At 40.8% G+C, this 16,373-nt stretch overlaps 1 protein-coding gene across 1 annotated transcript in view; it reads left to right on the forward strand.

Annotated features, from left to right (window-relative positions):
* Window positions 1-370: 370 nt before the first annotated feature.
* CCDC93 (coiled-coil domain containing 93) overlaps window positions 371-16,373 on the forward strand; it is a 104,020-nt gene continuing 88,017 nt past the window's right edge. Inside the window, exons 1-6 of the mRNA XM_065413461.1 lie at window positions 371-430; window positions 2,130-2,243; window positions 4,295-4,389; window positions 7,314-7,425; window positions 9,361-9,459; window positions 11,887-11,943. Of these exons, the coding sequence (XP_065269533.1) occupies window positions 389-430; window positions 2,130-2,243; window positions 4,295-4,389; window positions 7,314-7,425; window positions 9,361-9,459; window positions 11,887-11,943 (519 nt within the window). The 5' untranslated portion in view covers window positions 371-388. The remainder of the gene's footprint in view (window positions 431-2,129; window positions 2,244-4,294; window positions 4,390-7,313; window positions 7,426-9,360; window positions 9,460-11,886; window positions 11,944-16,373) is intronic.

Genomic DNA, 16,373 nt, shown 5'->3' on the forward strand with positions numbered 1-16,373 from the left:
CTGGGGGCTAATGCACGCGAAGGGGGCTGAGGACAAATGCCCTGGCCTGGCAGGGAGGTTGCCCCGGCCCTCCCTACAATTAACCCCCTGCCTGCTACCAGCGGGCACCCACAGCCAAGGGCAGACCTGGAGGCGGCTACCCCCAGTCCCCGGCGCTCTGTGTTCCAAGCGGTCACATGACCCGCCTGTCACCCTTCAGCGCCCGCCCCCTTTCGCAGCGAATGGCGCGGCTCGAACGTGCTTGCGCGCCCGGAGGGCGGGGGCGCACGCGCGGGGAGGTAGCGGAGCCGGGCGCGCGGGGGGGACACCCCCGTGGCCGTTGGTGGGCGGGGGCAGCGCGGGTGACAGCGGCAGGCGCGCGGCGCAGGCAGGCTGGAGAGCGGGGGCGATGGGCGCCCCCAAGGGACACGGGTACCAGGCTCCGCAGGAGGTACGGCCCCGCCTGCCCGTCCGGGGACACCGAGCTGCCCCTTGCTTGCACTGACTCCCTCCGTCCCTGCCCCAGCTCCCCGGGCCTCGCCGCCCCCCCAGGAGCGCGGGGGAAGCGCCGCTTCCCTGGGCTTCCTGCAGCCGGGGTGCAACGAGACCCCTGGCCCAGCCCCCCGCCTTGCGCCCGGCTGCGGGGCCGGGTCCTTACGGTCAGCAGGCGCAGGGCCCCATCCGGCGGCCCCCGACCGCCGCTATGTGCCGGTCACAGCCTCCTGGGGCGGCCTCTGCCTCTCCCCTATGCCGGTGGCTGCCAGGCCTGGCGGCTTCCCCTGCTGAAGGGTCTGACCCCGGCGTGGCCTGCCCGGTGACGGGCTTTGGCATCAGGCCCAGATCCTGGGGAGTTGGGGGTGAGGGGCTGGGGGAAGGGGGTGGTCCGGGCCAGAGGGGCTAAGGGCTAGAGGGTTGCGGTTGTCGCCCTGGCTGCAGCCCTCTGCTCATCTCAGCAGTGTTGTACGTGTGAGTGCTGATTCCTTTCCGAGTGAGAAAGCTCCCACATCAACGTAAAATATCAGGAGACTCCCAGATTAAGAGGTTGGACCCTTACATTTCTACCAAACGTAAACAGCTGGAGACACTTTGGTCTGGCGGATTGTCTTACTTTATTAATACTGCAAAGGCAGCGACTTCCCAGCCTTGCTTCCTTTTTCCTGCATTGATTCTTGAGTTAAAAGAGACAGGATGTTTCTAGCCGATTGAGCATAAGGCCTGAAGCCAGGAACGTGTGAATTCTATTCCTAGCTCTACAGCTGATTCTTCTTCCAGGGTTTGGAATGTCATGGAAATTCTCCTTTCCCCACATTTCCTACCTGTAAAATGGGGGTAACAACACTTATTACACAGGGGTGTTGTGTGAATTAATTAGTTAATATTTGCACAGTGCTTTGGAAATAATAATAAAAAAAGCTTAATATAAGTGCTCTATAGTAGTGCTGCTATATAAGTGCTCGATATTAGTGCTGCTATTGCCCTACTCTGGACTGTTGAAAATGGTTTGTTTGGTTTAAAGAAAACAGTTGAATCCCACAACCATTTCTCTTACCATCTTCATACAAATTTTTGTGAAAACATTACATTTAAGATGTAGTATTGTATAAGACCTACAGAGTTGACAGAAAACTGCAGAATCACAGGTATGTTACCTGTGCTGTGGCAATTGGTGCCCATATTGTTTGGATTTACTTTAAGAACAGATAGGACAGGGAGATCTAATGAAGAGCAGGAACTGATATGGATTCAATTTAAATGCAACGGCTGAATTGTTTATTTAAAAGAGGGAGAAAACACCACATTTAGAGAAGAGATGCAGACTGATTGAAATAAAAGGGCAAGAGTGATTGGTAAATAATACATGGGTTTTCTCAAACAGGACAAAACATTTCATGGTAAAGCCACTTCGAAACACATTAAATACTTGCCTAATGTATTTCCATGTATGCAATTGTTGTAGTTGCCATAAAGATGTTATCAGATTGCAAATGGAAGGGAAGTGTCTGAGAGAGAATCTCTCTATTAACATACACGTGGTCTATATTAAGAAAAAAACTGGGAAATTTTATTTTGAGTCCTAATGTTGGGTGGTTGGAGGAGTAGAGTGAATACAATATTTTAAAATTAGGGCTAATTGTATCTTTGTTTGTTAGGTTGAAACCAGAGAAGATGAAGAACAAAACATCAAATTGACTGAAATTTTGGAGTTGCTGGTGGCAGCTGGGTATTTCAGGGCAAGAATCAAAGGGTTATCACCCTTTGACAAGGTGAGATTATAATTCAGGATTATTAATTAGACATAGTTTACTGTATTTACTAAATATGGTTTTCAAATTCAGCTTAATAGTTCCAGGTAGTAAGGAGGAGGGGAGATCAGCAGCAAATCAAGTTATTTTTATTATTTATATAGTGCCACTAATGTAGTGAAGATATGAGCAAAACTGAGTCCCTATCTCAGGGAACGAAGGCACCCAATTCTGCAGTTACTCATATGAGTGGTCCTGTTGACTTCAATGGGACTATTCACATGCATAAAGCTAAGCACATACATAACTATTTGCAGAATCAGGGCCTAAAATTCTGAAGTGGGTGTGTGGGGAATTTAGCTGGAACTAGAGTTTCATGGCTAAACAAACAAGAACCTAAATTTGTTTAATATGAAAACTTGTTTGCGTTGTGGTATGATCATTGTAGAAGGTACTATTCATACTGAAAATGAGGAGTAATGGGGGCAAGTTGAAAGAAGGTTAAGGAAGTTATCAGGTGTGGAGTTTCATGAAAGAATGGAACAACTTATCTAGTGAAGCTGTTTTTGGACTGTTGCTGGAAATCTTTTGGGAAGGGTTAGGTAATTCCGTGGAAAGGCAGTTATAGGGACCTTCATCCTCAAAGACAGTCAGTAAGTCATGCTGTACAGAGTATATGCTTAGAGAGGTACCTTTGTTGGTTTAACATTTGACTTGATGATAAATCCCTGAACCTTGCTTTGAAAATTCATCCCTTGTAGTTATGGCAGAGCCTTTGAAAATGGGCTCTTTCATTTCTTTCAATAGTTTGCTTGTACATAGGATAGTTGTGCTGTCCTATAAACCTTTGCTTGTTAAAACTGCAAGCTATTATATTTATAGCGCCATAGGCAGTCACAGCACTTTACAAGCACAAATATAAGTATGCCTAAGGAAGACTATCTAAGGCCCTGATTCTGTAACTGGATCTGTGGAAATGAACACTTCAGTGGTACTCACACACGTCCAGTTGTGGGACTGGCGCCTTGTATCCTGATCCTGCTGTGGCGTTACTTACATACATAAGTGTTTGTAGTGAAATTCTGTAGGTTGTTATGGTATAGAATATTTTATAGGACTTTTTGTTAATTGTTTGATTAACTAACAAATATTGTTATAATAAAAATACCCCCCCTTCTACCGACTGTCACACTAGACAGTCAAGTATGAGAAACAAACTAGACTCTCGTATACAAGGATTATTTCATAACTATGCTGAGTGTTTTATATTAGAGAGGCAGTGTGGTGTAGTAGAAAGGGTACTGGACTGAAAGTCAGGAAACCTGAGTTCTATTTAGATTCTGCCACTGACCTGCTGTGAGAGCTTGGGTAAGTCACTTCACTTCTCTGTGCCTGTTACCTCTTTGTCTGTTGTGTATTTAGGTTTTGCAAATATGTACACATGGTTAACTTTGAGTGAGTAGACCCTTTGAAATCAATGAGACTGCTCTGGTATTTTGAATTGAGCATGTTCATAAATATTTGAAGGGTTGGGGCCTAAGATAGAGACCTCTTCAGGTCAGGGGCTTTCTGTCACTGTTTGTATAGTGCTTAGCATGTTGTGGGGGGTTTGTGTGCTACTTCTAATGCAAATAATAAAAGAATAGCAGTGGAAAAACTTGGATTAGGTAAATGAGAACACATGTTCCAATCCTTGTTTATTGAGTTTGTATAGCTCACAATCTCTAAAACAGCCACTTCATCACTTTTTTAAAAGCTTTATTCCATTCTTCGTGGTTGACAGTGTACTTGGATTTTCATCTACTTGCGTGTCAGAGAACTCAATGTCTCAAGAAAACTAGGAAATCAAGTTTAAAAAATAAAATGAAACATCACAAATGGTGGTCTTGTATTTCTCTTCTCTTCACTATATTTTGATGAGATATTAGATGGCATTTGAATCGTGCTGTATTGGAGGTGGGAAAGGAGACTAAAAACGTGAAGCCATATTGGTTGGATTTAAATCATATTTGTTTGAAAATTTCCCCTCTCAAATGTAAAGTGAAAATAACCGTATTTTTGTTCATTTTTAGGTAGTTGGTGGCATGACCTGGTGCATCACTACTTGCAGCTTTGACATTGATGTTGATCTATTGTTTCAGGAAAACTCTACAATTGGTCAGAAAATGTAAGCTGATGAAGTGGGAACCACGGTTTGGTTTTTCATATTGTAAAAAATTTGATACAAATCACCATCATGTTTATATATGTGAAACCTGTACAGGGGATCAGTTTTACTGAGAAATTTCCTGTTTTAGGAGACCACTTCCCAAAGGCTCCCATGTATTTAGTATAATTCAGTTCTCTGTCTCTTGGAAGATGATGCATGTTAATTAGTTGTCTGTTGCGGAAGACAAGTTTCACTGTAAATCGCCTTTGGTCCTCTTTTGTGGTCTCAAACTTAGAATTGCAAGGATCAACCAATAAAATCTACAGCATAACATTGTGATCTAAACCCTTGTGAAAGGGAAGTCGCTCACAAGTACCCCAAACTGTGGAGGAAGGGAGGATGGAGAGCATTCACATGGTGGGTGGAAACCCAAAGAGGCTTCTTCCTGCTGCTGCCACCTTTTAGAGACAGCGCTTGATTGCCACCTAGCCAGTCCTTGCATCATGGAAGGTTGCAAAATTAGTCCATGGCAGCTCTCCTTAGAAGGGCAATGCAACATTTTTAAAGTGCAGTATGTTTCTTGATAAACCTGGGGTCCTGTAGATGAGCGGTTCTCAAAGCCGGTCCGCCGCTTGTTCAGGGAAAGCTCCTGGCGGGCCGGGCCGGTTTGTTTACCTGCTGTGTCCTCAGGTTCGGCCAATCGCGGCTCCCACTGGCCGCGGTTCGCCGCTCCAGGCCAATGGGGGCTGCAGGAAGGGCGGCCAGCACATCCCTCGGCCCGCGTCGCTTCCCGCAGCCCCCACTGTTGTAGACCACAATTAAAATTTGCAGGAAGTAACTAAGGAAGGACAGTGCCAGGCAAGTTGCATTAAAAGCCCATTTTTCCACTTCAGATAAGTGGAATATAGTTTTAGCTACTATATCTGCCTCTGTGTTCCCCTCTTGATTTTCAGTGATGTTTACAATCATGTTACTTTAAAAAAAAAAAAAAAAGTTATTTTTCTCTCCTGTTGCTTTGAGAGACATCCACATCACCAGGGGAAATGAGCTATACACAAAGTACTCTTAAATGCACAAAGAAACAGAAAATAGAGATGAATGTATTTTTTCCTCTTATCTCTCATAAAAATCTTGGATGTTAGTTTTAACGATAGCAGGACAAAAAAATCAGTTGTGTCCTTAAAAAGAAAGTCACCCTTGATACTGTTACTTTAATGAAAACATTTTAGTTGATTTTTTTTTAAATTTAATACAGAGAAGTTTGAATTTAAACATTCCCGTGGAATATTTGGAACTCCAAAAATAAAGGACTGTGCTAGTCTACAAGAATCAAAGTGAAACTTTATAGTCTGTTTTAATTGTTCTAGCTGAAGAAAATGCAAAAAGTAAACAGTGAGAAAATAGCAGAAATTGTTATAACAATACTATTTGGATGTTTAATAATCTAAGGTGTTAGTAGTATAAATAAGGATATTTGTTTTTTTAAAATATATTGTTTTTTTAAACTGGTAGTCTCTCTCAATGTTTCCATGCAGCTCTTGGGGTGGTGTTAATAGGGATTAATTAGCAAGTATTCTGTTGATGTTGTTGTCCAGTGCACATTTTGCCAGCTCTTAGTAGACAATGTTCTAATAATAAAAATCTTGGGTCTTCTATTATAAATGTAATCAAAATAAGTATGGAAGCATAAATTAACATCGCAGTTATGTTTGTTACATGATTTCTTGTCCCTCTGTGGGACAAAAATATTTTAAACGGATTGCATGTACTCTTGGTTGTACAAAGAAAGAACACTAATGCATCTCATTAACACATTGACATAGTGGAAATTACATCACATGGTGAGACATCTATAAGAGGAATTACAAAATTCGCATTCAACTATTTCTCTTTGAATCAACATTGGCTCTTCAGGCACTATCCCCAGTTTCTGGATCTTTTCTCTTTTCCATCCCACTCTCTCCCATCCTTCTGGGCAATTTTCTTTCAAAACATCAGCAGCTCTTTAGGATGATAGTCTCTGCCACTGATGTCAGTATCTGGACACTCATTTTTTTTTCCTTTGGGGAAAATATATCACATCAGTGACTCTTTTAAGTTGTTGTCTGTAAAGATTGATACTTCCTGAGCATGAGCACCAATTCGTTGTATATCAACTTAATTCTTTGTGGTCAGGAAAAAATGCTTTATTCTGAAATCCGTGACAAAACTCCTGTTAATTCAGTGGTGCAAGATTGAACCCCAGTAGAGTTATCCCCCTGTTAAGCTACCTTTCACTTTAACAGCACTTTTATGAGCTGCAGAAGGACATTTTTTTCTCAGCAAACTGGATTATATATACTCCAGCTGATTGGACTTTGTACATGTAAGCAGCATTCTTGGTAGATATTCCACTTTTACAATATTCTAGCTATTTCATGGTTTTTGTAGGAGAGGGCGCTTAATTAGTAATAACAGCAGAGATCCACTCAGACAGTTTTAAGTTCCAGATTTTTCATCCTGAAATTGAACTTTCTTTGATAATTATATATTTTATGTTTTAAAGTTAGTCTCTCTCTCTTTGAGCAGTTAAATGTATGTGCATGGTAACAGAAACATATGTATAAAATAGATATCCCTCACGATCTTGCGTGCACTGCATCTGATCAGCCTAAGATATTTTAAATTTGATGTTGAATAATGGAAATTAAGAAACAAGCAATAGGCTTATTAATTTTAAAAAATACGACTTCACAACTGTGCTCATAAAACAAGAGGTTTTTTTTCCAGATTGTGTTATCCAGTTTCATCCAATAGAGGGCACTTTCAAACTACTACGTAATTTGGAAATTAGTATCCTAGGACCGACATGGCTACAACAACATTGCATATTTTGGAAATGTCATTCTTTAAAATTTAAACCATTTTATTGTTTACACTTTGATATTTTTCTTTTAAAATAGTGCCTTAACAGAGAAAATTGTGTCTGTCTTACCAAAAATGAAGTGCCCCCATCGTTTGGAGCCTCATCAGATCCAGGGACTGGATTTCATTCACATATTCCCTGTTGTACAGGTAATAGCTTTGTTGTGCATCACACTTTTTTTTTTTTTTAAACAAAGCAAAAGCCTTAATACTTACATAGGACTTTTAATACCTGTGTGACTGCTGAACTTTATACCTTCTGCAAGTTTGTTCTGCTTTGGAATGAAATATGAGGTTAAAAACTTTTTTTTAAGGGTAAATATTTTAAAACACCAGGATGTCTTTATATAAAATGGAATTCTAAAGCACACTCTGACCCACATGAAGAACAAAATTGTCTGGATTACCTGCAACATTGGGCTGGATTCTGCATGCAGTATTCTGCCAGTTGGAAGAAATCTTGCTTTAGAATCTGCTAGTGGTTCTTTTTTGAGCCCATGTAGGGTCCTGGTGCAGTAAGATATTCCTTGCAAAGTGTAATAAATATATGAAATAAGTTACAAGGAAAGTGGCTCAAAACACAGGGTATAAATGAGATTAAAAAACACTCAAGTTTGTTGTTGTTGTTGTTGTTTTTTTAAAGTGGGGATTAGAGGGTGTAAAGAGAGAGAAGAAAGGAAAGAATTAAAAATGGGGGGTGGGAAGAGTCAGCCTGCTTCTGCTCAGAAATTCTTTAAAGATGAACAGCAAGGGAAAAAGCTAAAACATTCCAGTCACTAGCTTGATGCTTTGTGGTTAAACTGTCCCACATAGTTTTCTTAGGTTTTATTTTATATTTTGCTTTTTGGACTGAGATTGAGTGAAATCTAAATATTTGAATTAAAAAATCAGTCAATACAGGCAAAATTCCAATGAATATTCCTAGTAATTGTATTGACTTCCTTGGCTCTTCCGAAATCAACTTTGACAATTGGCTTTTTATCTTGGGCGAGAGAGGCAATGGGATTTTGATGTGGAACTCAACATTTTTTCAGTAATTGTCACTAATTTGGAAAATCCATGAGAATAAATTTACAGTGGGAATTAAAAAAGTTCTTGGTGAAATAGCAGACATGAATATATGGGATAAACCATATGTGAATATATCTAGTTCTGCAATGCGTTGTTATACAAATAATGTTGCTCAGAATGTGCTAGGTGACTCAGAAAACCTAGAAAGACACAGTCCTTGCCTAAAGGAACTTACAAACTAAGGCTCTGGTTCTGCATTGTGATTTACTTTGGGGGACTATTGCACCTACACAGAGACCTGTTAAAGTCAATGACCCATGTGGTTCACAATGTAGGATCAGGGCACTCACTCTGTCCCCACTCCTTCAGTCATGCTTGTCTGTAGGGAGTGCACGTGATGACTATTAGCAAATATTTCCAACAGCCAGAAATGGGACACTGGATGGGAAAGGCTCTGTTACTACAGAGAATTCTTTCCCAGGTGGGTCTTGCCCACATATCAGGGTCTATCTGATCACCATATTTGGGGTTGGGAAGGAATTTTCTCCCAGATCAGATTTGCAGAGATGGGAGGGTGGGGGTGTTCCACCTTCCTCTGTAGTGTGGGGCACAGGTCACTTGCTGGTTTGAGCTAGAGTAAATGGAGAATTTTCTGTAGCCTGAAGTCTTTAAATCAAGATTTGAGGACTTCAGTGACTCAGACAGAGGTTATGGGCCTATTATAGGAGTGGGTGACTGAGGTTCTGTGGCCTGCGATGTGCAGGAGCTCAGAATAGATGATCATGATGGTCCCTTCTAGCCTTAAAGTCTATGAGTCTATGGGGTGTGGGAAGGCCTGGGTTACAGACACAGTATGAATGTTACTTAGTTTATGACTCTGTTGAGTTTTTAATATGTACAAAAATAGAGAAGATGAAGATAATAAAATAGCTAATGTTATTGAGCTATTTATGGAGTTAATCACTGAGGTGTCACACATCCATAAAAACTTTGAGTTTTGAAATATTTGATTTTTTTCACATACAAAATACTTAGAAATAAGTTGTTGCATAATAGTATCAATGTTCTCTTTAGTGGCTGGTGAAACGTGCAATAGAAACTAGAGAAGAAATGGGAGACTATATCCGCTCCTATTCCATATCCCAGTTTCAGAAAACTCGTAGTCTACCAGAGGTAAGACCTAGCTAAATCTTTTTGTTTTCTCTCAGAATATGTCTGTACACACATGGGGCTGTCTCCTCAGCTGCTGTAAATCCGTGTAACTGCATTGAAGTTGATAATACTGTGCTGATTTACCTTAGCTGAGGATCTGGCCATGATTTTTAGTCTATAACTGGATGGGTCTAACTATGAAGATTACTGTTAGAAAAGCAAGTAAACACCAGAATCCAAATTGAAGGTCCATCCGCGTATATCGGGGGAGATGAATTCTTGCTAACCCCAAATAGTTCATAAGTATGATATTACCAGCTTTTGCTTAGAGCCACTGTTTCAGCCCAGAAAGTGACAATATCAAATTGTTACAGTTGCAACAGCTCTGGGCAAAATATCTCTGATAATGCTAGTCATATTAGCCTGGAGGTTGAGATATGTAATATGTCCTTTTCTGAACCAATCCATTGGGACTAGTTCTCTCAGTACATTAGTTATCTTCACAACGGCTTATAGAAATGAAATACTAAGGAGTTTACAGTTGCATAACAGACTACTTTTGCTTAAACTGTATGGAGTAGAATTCTAGTGTGATGGGCTGATTTGCTGTGCAATCCCTTTTTATTTCCTTGAGGTTGTGAAACTACCTCTGAATATGTAACTGAAAACTTTATAACCTCTTGCCAATCTTCCCCCCACTCTTCAGCTGAACTTGTTATGAAATTGTGGTATTCAATTGCACTGTCTTTAAGGAAGTATGAGTTTACAAACATTTAGTTACATCTTTCACCTGCTCATTTTAATTGGTTGTCTGAGGTTACTGTTGTGTTGTCTTTCCATAGACCATTTGTGCTAGGAATATTATGGACATCTAGAGTTAGACCTCCTTTTCCATTTTGGGGAGGTGCAGTTGCTATTTCAGTTGTTAACTGGTTTGGTTAACCAGTGAGATTGCTGACACAGACTGGCATATGTCTGAAATTTTCAAATGCCACTAAGGGAGTTAGGTGCACAAATCCCATTGATGTTCATTCAGAGTTGGACTCCTAAACCCCATAGGTTCCTTTGATAATGCTGGATGAGTGGTAATAAAAGAGAGATTAAAAATCTCAAATGTCTAAACTATAATAATAGATCCACTTCCTAAAACAGCTGTATTTTGAATACAGAATTGTGAGAGGAAGGATGGCCCAGTGGCTAGGGTGATAGGCTGCAACTGGTTTCAGTTCCCCGCTCTGTTACAGATACAGACTTCCTATGTGACATTGGGCAAGTCATTGAGCCTCTCTCTGCCTCAGTATCCTCATTAAAATGGAAATAATAATGCTGACAACCCTCCTTCCCAAACTGAAATCTAAGTAACCATTACAGTAACGCCTCACTTAACGTCCTCCCTCTTAACGTTGTTTCAAAGTTACGTCGCTGCTCAATTAGGGAACATGCTCATTTAAAGTTGTGCAAAATGCTCCCTTATAACGTTGTTTGGCTGCCTGCTCTGTCCACTGCTTGTAAGATTCTGTAGAAGAGCAGTGACTTTACAAGGGAGCATTGCACAAGTTCCTCTTCTCCACCTCCTCCCTCTCCCTCCCAGTGCTTCCCCCACTGCCAAACAGCTGTTTCGCGGCACCTAGGACTTTCTGGGAGGGAGGGAGAGGAGCAGGGAAGTGCTGCATCTCCACTCCTCCCCCTCGCTCCCAGAAAGTCCTAAGCAATGCCAAACAGCTGTTTGGCGGCGCTTAGGACTTTGGTGGGGGGAGGAGGGGAGAGGAGCGGGGATGCTGCTGCTCCGGAGAGGAGGTGGAGTGGGGGTGGGAAGAGGTGGGCCTAGAATGGAGCGGGGACAGAAAGAGGCGGGCCTGGAGCATCCCCCGGCAAAGTCGGCACCTGTTCTTCTCCGGGGAAGCTGCTGCTGCGAAGGTGCTTCCTAGCATTCTTGCCTGCAGTTGGCTGTGCCTGTGTGGGGTAAGCCAGGGGCACTTCCAAACCACAGTACAGTACTGTACAGTATATAACGCCTTTTGTCTGTCCCCCCCACCCAAATTTCCTTGGAACATAATCCCCTGCATTTGCATTAAATTTTATGGGAAAATTGCATTCGTTTAACATCGTTTCACTTAGTTGCATTTTTCAGGAACATAACTACAACGTTAAGTGAGGAGTTACTGTACACTGAAACACTTACTTTCCTCTGCAACAAGTCCATGTTAATTTGCCTTGCGATTTCACCAAGGATCCCCAGTCTTGGGTAGGACCCTATTGTAGCAGTGCTGTACGAACAGAGAACAGACAGACTGTTGATGCAATTGTAGAGTTAAGTGTACTTAACTGAATAATTGAGCAGCTCATTTAGGAATCAGTTGACAAGTCTGCTTGCTAAATGCATTAGTAGTGTTGAGGCTTAAGCTTAATTTTTTTGGTTTTTAATTGTGTCAATTAATTGTCTTGCAGGATGACGAGTTTATGCAAAGGAAAGAGAAGGCTATCAAAACAGTTACCAATATCTTTGTAAGTACACTATATTGAGCTTTTATGATCAAGCTTCAGAACTTAAATGTTTAAAGACCTTTTTGTGAGTAATGAAATGTGATATTTAATTCTAATTAATGCAACTGCTACTGGGTTTTCTCATGAGGAGGTCCCAATTAGGTGCTGCATGTCAGATCTCGTTCTCAGAAAGGGTCATAGATGCCAACATTTCCCATTAGAAACCTTTAGGTGTATAATGCACCGCCGGCATAAAGCACGTCAGTTGCCACTGCAGGGAGTGTCTCTTTCCATGCCATCAAACAAAAGTCACAAGATGACACATACATCATTAAAACTCTAGGAGACTAAAACATTCATTTGAAACTGTCAGAAACAGGAATAATTTACCCTTAAAATGAATTAAAATGGAATCAAGCCCTGGAAATTAAATGTATTTAAATGAATTTAAATCTCAAAACTTGTTTTCATTGTAACTACTTGCTATAACTAACAACCAAAATATGAGCACTCCTTGCAAGTTATGCCTACTTGGCAATGTGTTTTCCTCAAGGCATTCAAACTCTTGAGAGTTGGTAGTATTTTATTTTTCTCCTTCTTTAAACGTATAGCTTCTAACCCTTCAAATGTCAAAACTGAAAAAGAAGCTGCTGCTATCAGAAACCATGTTGTTGCAAATAATGTTATGAATCAGATAATGCCACCAAGGATTAGTATATCATGTGTACTTTAATTGTCATTCTGTCTTACCTGAATTAAAATGTCTAGATAGCATTGCTCTTGTTTGCTGAACAATTTGTATCTCTAATCTGACTATCCATTTACTTTCAACGTCAGTAGTTTGCTACACTTGTCCTTGATGCTCTCTGTACATTCAAAGGCCAAATTTTTGAAAAGTGACTAGTGATTTTGGTGGTCTCAATTTTGGGGTATTCAAATAAACCCCGCAGAGAGGCCTGGTCTTCAGAAAATGGGAAGTACCTGCCCTCTGGGGGGTCAGAGGGATATTCCCCATTAATGTGGGTGGAGCTGGGTACCCAGAAATTGATGCCCCCCAAAATGACAGCCTTGAAATTCTTGTCTGTAGATTTTAAGGCCACTATGATCATCTAGTTGACTGCCTGAATAAAACAGACCAAAGAACTTCACACAGTAATTCCTGCTGCATTGATGGGAATTATTCTTCCGTGCTACATAAGTCAACATTTTTGAGGCAAATAAGTGGTGAAACTAGAACATATATTTTAGGAAGCGATCCAATCTATATTAAGAGTCTCAAAGTGGTGGTCAATGTATCACTTCCCTTGACAGTCTGTTCCATGGTTAATTACCCTCCCTGTTAAAAATGTTAATTACATCTTTCTTTGAACTACTAGCTGTTGTTATGGTGACCCTTTGAGTAACTTCACTCCAATAGTCCATATTTCATGTGAAGCTGGAAATTAACTTATCTTCCCATTCTAGGTTTGCCCTTTTCCATTTGCATACTCTGATAACATTGCTTCTGTTGCATAAGGAATGCAATCTTCTTGTTTATCAGCCGCATCAGGTAAATTAAAGAGGTGCTGTCATGCTGAGAGGCAAACTCCTAATGTGTCACACATCACTTCCCCCTCTAAATCCATTGAACTTTCACCTGTTTTTCAAAGTTGTTTGAAGTTAAAGATATTTATCATTAGAAGATTTTGTCCAATCTCAGCCATAGTTTGCTCTTGTTTCTTCAGTGAAATCATAATGCTGGATGTATGATTTTGGTCACCAGTACAAAGAAGTGATGATCTTAAAAAAACTGGATTGATGCTGATGAAGCAGCTGGGTTTTAGTGGCTACATTGCCTTCTGTTCAGTCTCCTCAGCGAAGCTTCCTGCTTTTGTATATGCCCATCAGCAACAGAGTCACAGCTGGATTGACATAGTCCCTGCCATGAATGCCTATGTTCAGGTGAAATAACAGCCATACATCATCCCTTTATACTTTTCTCCCTTCTGGTCATCCTAATTTATCCACAGAAGATCAACAGAACACCCCTCATGAGGTTGATCCACAGAACAGGGTTCCCACTCACACTATCTTGATTTCATTGCCATACATCTACATAGTACATCAAGTTCAGGATCCTCCATCCCAACAGATTCCATTCCTTTCCCCCTCCCCATTCAGACTGAAGACTAGATTCCTGCCTGAACTGAAATCCCAGCAACTGGGATTCCAGAATGTGGGCCTTTTGCCCCAGAAACTTGGAATGTCCTCAGTGGTCATAGACCTTGATGTGATGGCAGCAACCTAGTGGTGGTGATGCACACTTTGTCCTACTTCTGCTTCTCAGTCTGCAGACTTCACAGGCAGGATGGAACTTGACCATGCATCTCTGTTTTTTGAAGATTTCAGGGAATGCTGGTTTGTGGAAAGCGGCAAATCCAAGTCATCCCCCTTTTCTCCAGAGGCTGGGTATTCCTAATATAAAGGCTTGGAAGGAATAGATTTTTATTGGCAAATATCAATAAACGTTGACTTCACCCAGTACACACAAACAGACGAAAAAAATATTTCCATCGATGATGATAGAAACTTACAAATAGACAAAGTAAGAAAAATGCTGCTTTAGAACTTAATAGTTTGATTTAAGGATATTTATTTTGTGGTTTTTGATGTGATGTTAAAACACAACCGTCAACAGTTGTAAAGCTTTAACTTTTGACTCTCAACATGTACTATCGTTACATAATTATTGTTTGACCTCCCATCATATCCTGCAACTCTGAAAATTTAAATCAATAAAAATCTTAAAGCATAAAAAAAACCATTGATATCTATCAAAATTATAAAAAAAAAACAAAAATCAAATTCTGCCAAGCCTTATTTATGTAGATTGTTAGACCTTGTATTGGTTCTCCACTTTCTCACACTAACTTGAATAAGTTGGAAGACTAACTTCTTATCTAAAAATATTCAAGACCAGAAGGAGGAACGGGTCTTAGTCAACCATGTTTTATAATTGCTGAAACAATTATAAAAAAAATATAGTTGGACAAATGTTTTTTTAATATAAATGGCCTGTATTACCTTTTCCCCCCATCTTTGTTCCAGGATGAATCTTCCTACAGATATCATGGACACATGTTAAACATGTTAAGGAAGCTTATGATCTTGTTAATTGCTTTAGAAAAGACACAAATGAAGTGCTGAAGCATCTCAACTTGAGCATCTTCTCAAAAGGAAGACTTGGCTTGCCTTGTTGTGTTTCTTTCCTCTCCTGCTCCCAGCCCCCACCAATACCGTTTACCCAGTATAAATACATCAGACCACCTCTGGTACCTGACCTGCACTTGTTGACTACCCATCAGCATTTGCTGACTTTCTTAGCTTTCCCAAGGCTTATGCTACCCAACTGGTGGTCAGATTGCACACGGAAAGTTTAATTCTCTTACTGGGAATGTTGAAATCACAGTCTTGGCTCAAACATGGGTGGACTTTGGATTTCAAACTATTCTCTAAGGAAAAAACCTTCATGTTTCCACAAGCTTTACCTTGGATGTTGCTTTGAAATCCCAGAGGTTAGGTAGGTTTCCTGTTCTGGGACACTGATCCACGAAGTCCCCAGTCTTGATCTGGTTGGACAGCAGGCAGGACATGCAGCACTAACTCTGGGAAAGTGCTGGACGCTCTGGGATTTGAGGTCACCCAGGGCTAAATATGCAGTGAGTAAATATATTTGTTTGTTTTGTGGTGACAAAGGAGTGGATACTTTCTTACAATGTAGAATCTGCAAGCTCTTCTCCACTAGATTATAGATAACTGCAGCGCTTTAATTTTTAGAGTTAAATGATAGTGCATCTTCACTTTATTGACATGAGTTTGGACAGGCCCATGGTATTCTCAAGTAGGGAGAACTGCCACCACATCTGCTGAATACTGGCGGTATAGGTTCCACACCAGCTCAGAATAAGGCATTAAAAGAATATTAGGGATTGTCTACCTCTGGATTGGAGGTGGATTAATTTTGTACCAGCTCCAGTCACACACAGGAGAGAGACACAAAGGCTGCTCTCTGTGTATCATCTTTAATGTTGATTCCACCATAACATTTTCTTGCATAGTGTCTTTTCTAGTCAGCCACGGTAGGAAGCAGTTTGTGCATTTGTGCAAAAACCCTCCTTCTCAAAGCTAACACTAATCTGAAATACACAGGCCCCTTCCTTTTCAAAGCGAGCAGGAAATTGTGATATAGAAATCAATTTGGCGCTGATAATGTCCCCATGGATTGCATAGTACAACATGCATGTTCAGCATGCAGTATGGATTCTTACTAGTAGAACATAAGACAATACTGATTTATAGGAGTTGTGGGTCCATAATGCTGAATACCTAGCAGAAATCCTTCTGAGGAAAGAAACCACGAGTTTACTTTGGCATTAGAATTTATAATGCTGTATCTCTGTGTAGGGAGAACT

The sequence above is a fragment of the Emys orbicularis genome, chromosome 11 (assembly GCF_028017835.1).
Source record: "Emys orbicularis isolate rEmyOrb1 chromosome 11, rEmyOrb1.hap1, whole genome shotgun sequence".
Lineage (NCBI taxonomy): Eukaryota > Metazoa > Chordata > Testudines > Emydidae > Emys > Emys orbicularis.